We start from the raw sequence: 7,500 nt of genomic DNA on the forward strand, positions 1-7,500 counted from the left end.
CATTGGAAAGCACTTTGAATCATCAATTTATGACAAGTGAATTTAGGGACAAGCCTTTAGGATTTATTTTCTTTTCTATTCCTTTGTATTAAATAGGTTAAATAGAACAACAAGTTTTGAAGGTGGTGTTTCCAATAGTAATGAACTTTGACTGACAAATAACCGTAAAGACTTTTTGAAAAAAAAAAATTCCTTTTGTCACTTTGATCAGGATTTCTCACTGATGAAAATGAGCTCAAACTCTACTACTTGAAAGAAAATAGGGCACACAATTTTGAAACGTAAATTAGCGTGGAGATAAATGCTGCTAACATTTTAAGATAAGGTCAGTCTTCCCATCTAGGGGACTCTGTCTATAACCTGTGAGGTATGTGTCTGTTTGTTTTACCATAGAGAGTTAAGTGTCTGTCATAAAAATTATACAATAATCTGATTTCTGATACCCCAGTCCTGGAATGAGCTTTGTTTAGGCTATGTTCATGACAGGTAACATTGTTTTTAATTGGTGTTTATGCATGCAACTTGTTCCTCCTTTGATTTCCTTTGAAATCAAAGCCTGAGAAATCAGATGAGCAAAAGCAGAGTACACAGCATATAGACAATGATCTAAAAAACCCCTAAAACCCCAAACCAAAACAAACAAAAAATAAACCAAAACAATGAGAAAATCAGATGTGTTAAAATAAATGTGTTAATTTCATTGTGTAAAAAAGCTATGACACAAGCATATCTAAAGTCATGAAAGCTACAAGGAAAATGAGTCCTACTACACCAAATAGAATATCAGTGGGGAGACAAGTTGATTCATAAATCTGGAGATGAGAGACAGGTAATGCTTGTTTCTTTTTGTAGGATTGGCTTGGACCAGAGTCAAAAAAAGCACGAAACACAGCTTCCCTCTGAACTGCTTTACCTTTTGCAATCTCCTCTTGTGCCATCTGTTGTTAGAGGAATTCCTCAGGTTTTCTCTCACATTAAGCTATCCCCATAGATTTCCCTCAGCACTCCTACCCAATTGCATTGATATTCATTGTTTAATGCAACACTCATTCATCTGCTAGTATAAAAACAGAGAAAAAAACATTTTTAATAGTCCTTAGGAGTAAACAGTTCTTTAAAAGACCTTTATTTTACTCAAAGAATTAAGTCCAGCTGAACTCATAACAAAAAAGATTGGTAATAAAGAAATAAGAAATTACAAAATTTTATAGTTAAAATATATATGGATATATAGCCATCCATGTAACTGTATATGAATATATAGTAACATGGATGGCTAGAACACTGAAAGTAGCACGACGTATTTGTGTTTGTAAGTTATTGGTCATAAAGAGTCTCATAAACCACAAATTATTACCGGCAAAATGTGAAAATATGCATCTTACAAGTACAGCTGTGAAGTTTGCATATTTAAACTGTCTTTTCTTCAAGTATAATTTCTGCCTTTAAAGAACAGGAGTGTTTCCCATATTCTCTTGATGGTCAGGTATCACAAATAAGATGCAGTAGGTGTTTTAGCATGTATTTTGTGACCAGGTCTTCACTATGCTGTATCCAAAACCAGTGATTAGCTGTGAGGTATTTCCATGTATTGTTGCATTGATGCTAATTAAATGCAAAGAACTGTAAATCACAGCAGTAAAAAGCCCCAGACAAACTAAACAAACAAAAAACCACTAAAACACCAAGTCTTGATCGGTCCATGTTGGAAAAGGAAAAATTGATGTTTTTTATAAGTGATGGTTTTATTAAACATTTATTGAAACATAAAAATAGAGTAGGTAGAAGTTAAAAGAGTTAAAAAAGTAATATTAAAATCCCCAAATTCTTGGTGTTTGTAAATTTCATAGGGAATCAATATTTGAATTTTTTATTATAGTTTGTAATTTTTATTCCACTCTTTGTCCTCTTTTTGATCCTTTCCCCTTAAATATATTGTGGGGAGGGCATTTTAAGAGTTGTCACAGGCTATGAAACTTTAAAACTTACCTTACTTTTACATCCAGACTGAAATGTCTGTCAGCCTTTTCACAAGCCTCTAGTAAAAAGAGAGTTAGACTTTTTTAGACACAGATACCACAAAATTGCCATAATTTACAATTAATTACAAATCCGCTTATTAACTTTATACTTTTTAAGTCCCATGCCCGTAATCCTTTTATCCTAAAAGGCAGCCTTTCAGGGTCCTCTGAAGAAGTGATGAAGTAAAGCAGCCTGAGCCTAGAAATTTCCTCCTGCTTTAAGAAAGCCCTAGGCGAGCTGGGCAGGACCAGCGGGGCAGGACGTCCCTGCCCATGGAGAGGCCATTGCGCGGCTGCTGCCAGCCCTCCTGCACCCGCTCGGCTCCTCAGGCAGCTCTCACTCACCTCACACAGCACCCAAAGTTTGATGATCTCAAATTAAATTCCTCTCACTGGAAGACATGGTATCTGATTACCTAAAGAGATGTTTTCATTCTTGGGTTTGGTGGTTTTTTTCAGTGCAGAATTAGTTTATTTTTTTAACAGCGGGAGGAAGACTTTGAAGTAAATAATGTACTTCGTATATCATGCCACCTAAATGAATACATTATTTCAGTTTGATTTGTAATTACGTTTGCAGGTAGCTGTTATTTAGAACACTAAAGTGGGTTTTTTGCAGTGTTGCTGGAACATACCTCATGAACTCAGCAGTAATTACTTACCCTCATTAAACAATTGCAACCAGTATTACCATCACTCCCATTACCCATCTCTAATGCAATAAATTAGAGCCTGGCTTCTTTGCTTGCTTCCTAAAAACCTAGAGTTTTTCTATACAAATATGGTATAAAGTCCAGTTTTAGCACTTGCAATCAACTCTTTATTACTTTTTCCTTATCTGAGTTTGTCAGTGGGTGTTGGTATCTAAGGTAAAGATGCAGGACTCAAAGCAGTAATCTAAAAATGAGCTGGTTCATAATTAAAAAAAAATCCCCGCCACGCACTTTGTTTAATACTTCCTCCAGAAATTAATATTTCTGTAAATAACTACTAATCTATTTTTAATAGTTTTGAATACTTCATGGTGAGATAGCTACTGAGAAGAATTAAAGAACTTCCTGTGCTTTCTTCATAATTTTTATTAAATCTCATTCAGTAGTCTGAGTTTATATGTTCTCAAAATAAAACATTATCTAATAAATAGATTTGTCAAACAGTAAAAAGCAGTCTTTACATTTTTTCTACTGTATCTTATTAACCTGAATGAATAGATGCTTTCTAGTACTTTTCAGGACCAGAAATGTGAGTTCTTTTATTAAAAAAAAAAAAAAAAAAAACCACCCAAAAAAACCAAAAAAAAAAAAAACCAAAACAAAACCCTAAAAAAAGTCACGCACAATATTTTTATTCAAACAGCATCAACATTTTGAATGTTTTGCATTCCAGCACATCTAGATGACCATGACCATGTTACCTAATTTTGGTTGTTGAGATGAAATAGAGAAGACAGGTTTTGTGATACCCCTGGAACAAAGCATGTTAGGCTGAAGAACCTGGCTTTGAAATCACGAGATCTCTGGGCTTCACATTCTTTCCTGCATTTAATCAGTATTTTTCAAAAGTGATACGTCAAACTTACAAGGTCTGGCAGTGACAGAACTTGTATATATTTCTGATGAGCTATTCATCTTTCAAAATCTGGTTTCCTATCTTAGCTGCATCTTTAGTGCCAAGATAAGAGGATGCTCACAGCCCTTCTCTTGCCTGTGTTTTGAAGTCTTTACTTCAGGCAGAAGCATATTGTACTGTAGGTTTCCATGACTTCATGCAAACTTGAGCCAGACAACCCTAACACATATGTATGAATACATTCAACATGCTTTTTGTGACCAAGGATGAATCCTGGAAACTACAAGTTTCCAGGCTGCAAGTGGAGTAGAGAGCAATTTTAAGCTCTCTTTTGTTTTATGTTTATGAATGTATGAATTTATGACTTTATGAATTTATGTTTTACTACATGTTGATTGTGCTGGTAAAACAGCATCAGCTTTATTGTTGGCATTAATCCATTAATAACACTGAGCTCATTATATGAAACTCTTTGTGTTGTTATATTAGTGGGGCTCTCTTTCATTTTATAGCTGGCTTAAGTCCTGCTGAGATTCAGCAGTTATGGAAAGAAGTGACTGGAGTTCACAGTATGGAAGACAATGGCATTAAACATGGAGGGCTAGACCTCACTACTAACAATTCCTCCTCTACTACCTCCTCCACCACTTCCAAAGCATCACCACCAATAACTCATCATTCCATAGTGAATGGACAGTCTTCAGTTCTAAATGCAAGGCGAGACAGGTAATTCTGATGGGATTTCAACTGTGCTTATCATTTGACGTGAAGCGGTTGTATAACATCTTAAGTCACGTGATTTCCAATCAAAAAATAGCTCTTTGTAGAGGTTACGTAAGAGATCGTGGAACCTGGTCTTCCAGAATTGTTTATCAGTAGGGCGTAATTTTCCGTAATAATGTCTAACTGTGCAGACACAACAAAATTACCTGCATGGGGTTTTATAACTCATGAACTTATGATAGCTTGGATAAAAGTTAATCACAGAGTCAAGTGGGCTGGTGTAGGGGTGTAAATGCACATTTGTGGGTACTTTTTGTAGGTACATAGTTTCATTCATGTTTAACACACCTGGCTGTAATTCAGTGCAAAGATTCTATATTAAAAGTGCTTCAAAACAGTATATTAAAACATCTCTCATGTTGTTTATTTCTTGTGAAAAGAACCACTAAATTTTCTGTCTTTTATGCATGACAATAATGAACTTGACATATTTTCTATAATTTTTCCATGTTGTTAGTGTAATACAGTGAATTCCATCATATGGATGAAACTAAAATAATTTTTAGACACATTGACAGATATTATTTACTCTTCTTTAATTTCAAGTAATGGTTTAAATACAAGAGTATACAATACCTGTAACACTTATCAGTAAATATATTAGTGTAGTGAGATATACTACATCTCAATATGAGATCAAATTTAATTGTGTGTATATAACGTAAATTGTAAGTAATTGTCCTTTCAAAAAATTTTCCATTTAATTATTTTAATACTTAGGAGACTATGATTTAAGTCTTTCTAATGCTCATATAACTGTGAGAGCCATTTTCAATCATTACTTTGTATTATTTAAAAATCTGAAAACGTTTGTAGTAGTGCTTTTAGTTATTATCACTTTTTTGTTTATATCTCACAGAATGGTTCTTTGCTTCAGTATGTCACCTACATCCACGGAATAGTTCCCTGAATTTTTTTGATAACTCATCATAGATGAAACAATTGCAGAGGTTCCAGAAAAAGGCATGGAGAACAGCTAAGGATATTTATGAAGCCACATAGTTAATGAAAGCAATACTTGTGAACAAAAATATTTTTTAATGGAAGCAACTTTATTTTTATACACATTGAGCAGAAAATTAAAATATTATTTTGAACATTCACAATATTCAGGAATTCTGACTGTCAGTCTTCAATATTTATACTTAGAATTGATCATTTCTGAGTGTATTTTTTATTTATAGGTAAATGTTACACCAAGGTCATATGGCATAATTAGCATATAGTATTATACAGTCATCTTATTTTTTCATCCTTTATTAACAGTCATCTTTGGCTCTATTTCTTCTCTAATTGGAACATCATCTAGCCTTGGCAGTTGAACTATTCAATAGAACGATTAAATTTTTCTGACTGCTCTGAGCTAAATTGACCTGTTTTGACCTGTTTGTCACTGATCGTAACCTGACAGGCGCTAGCAGCCTCCAACGATTATGGCTTTTGAGATGAATCTGATGCCTTATTCTTTTGCTACAGCTCGTCACATGAGGAGACTGGGGCCTCCCATACTCTCTATGGTCATGGAGTTTGCAAATGGCCTGGCTGTGAAAGCGTTTGTGAAGATTTTGGACAATTTTTAAAGTAGGTGGATTTTTATTCGTTGGTACAAAATGGTTCAAGGCAAGGGAAAGTGAAAGACAGCAAACAGTTTTACTGTAAACCATATCAGAGATTTTTTTGTGTGTATTTCATGCAACTGGATAATCGAGGCTATCGGCAGAGGGTCAAATTGTTATCCTTTCTTTCATGTCGAACACTTTTGCAGGCCTTTCAATAGCACAGTGTTTAATCCTCTTATTATCCTTTACTGAAATGGAGCCTTAGAAAATTTGAAGAGATGCTTTAGATTTTATATTGGATAGTAGGAGTATGAAAAAGCACTTTTTAAATTCTGACAGTTTGTGTGAAGTGGGAATTACTGTGTATAGTATAAATAAAAAAGCACAAAAGCCTAAGCATGACCATTTAACTCTTACTTGCTAATCTATTTTTGCTTTTATTTTTGCATGTGCACAAGATACATAAAAAACCCACAGTGTACAGGTGGGTTTGCACCTTTCAGGAATGAAAAGTGATGTCATTGCTTTTTCAGCATTTGGTTTAATCAGCTATTTTCTAAATCTTAGCATTTAGGAAGTGACGCAGGTTTTCCTTTTCATCTGCAACTTCAAACTGCAATGGGTTTCTGCAATTTTTCCTTTTTGTTTATTTCAAATTATTTACTAGTATTTCTGTGTTCATTTGAATTTTCAACAGCAGCACTGATTTGCTACCTGTGTACATTATGGACTGGTCTTTGTTAGCAGAGCCATACTCATTTGGCATGCAATAGATCTTAATGGAAAGCTACAGATAGGCTTATATAGATGAGTAACTTCAGGGGCTGAGACTCTTATGTTGTCATGGTGCAGCTAACAGGGTGAATGAACTGTTTCATGCTTCATCAACAATTAAGTTAATTAGCTCATTTGAAATTGCACTGCTTTGTTGCCAGGATGTTGGCAGCAACATCAAAAGATGTGTTTACAAATGGCAAACTACGGGGTATATAACAGAAGCACCTTAACAGCAGTCCATACCCGCTCAGTATTACAATAACTTTTATAATAGAATTATGGCAATACTATTCATAAAGTATTTGCAATGCTTTCTCTGTCTTTCAGTTTTAAATTAAGTAACTTACACTGACTTGCAAATTGTATGTAGGTATCACTCCTGACAAATTTTTGTTTATTAAGTAGAATGTCAAAACAATGACTTATTATTAAAGAAAACTGTATAGGATTTAAAAGAACCTGATTTACATAAGTTTGTATTAAAAGGAAAATGAAATCTCCCAAATTCAATGTAGTGTTCTAAGTATTATTAATAATAAGAATTTAAACTCATTTAGCTTAAGCATTTTCCTTTTCAAGAAAAACTACGTTTCCTGAATACGTCCATCCATCCAGCCTATAGTGATGCTAATTCTTTGGGCAGACTTTGCACATCTATTATGTCAGGTCTCTTGTTATAATCCATGATCAGTAAAACCATTTTGATTAAGGCAGTGTAGTGCCAGGTTTACAGATGCTCTTGCTTTCCTCAACGAAATAACCCTGGAAAATGTGAAAGTGACACATAACAT

At 34.2% G+C, this 7,500-nt stretch overlaps 1 protein-coding gene across 1 annotated transcript in view; it reads left to right on the forward strand.

The window, feature by feature from the left end:
* FOXP2 (forkhead box P2) overlaps positions 1-7,500 on the forward strand; it is a 283,948-nt gene that overhangs the window by 228,182 nt on the left and 48,266 nt on the right. Inside the window, exons 9-10 of the mRNA XM_058805027.1 lie at positions 4,103-4,316; positions 5,850-5,954. Coding sequence (XP_058661010.1) covers positions 4,103-4,316; positions 5,850-5,954 — 319 coding nt within the window. The remainder of the gene's footprint in view (positions 1-4,102; positions 4,317-5,849; positions 5,955-7,500) is intronic.

This window comes from Ammospiza caudacuta, chromosome 5, assembly GCF_027887145.1.
Source record: "Ammospiza caudacuta isolate bAmmCau1 chromosome 5, bAmmCau1.pri, whole genome shotgun sequence".
Classification (NCBI taxonomy): domain Eukaryota; kingdom Metazoa; phylum Chordata; class Aves; order Passeriformes; family Passerellidae; genus Ammospiza; species Ammospiza caudacuta.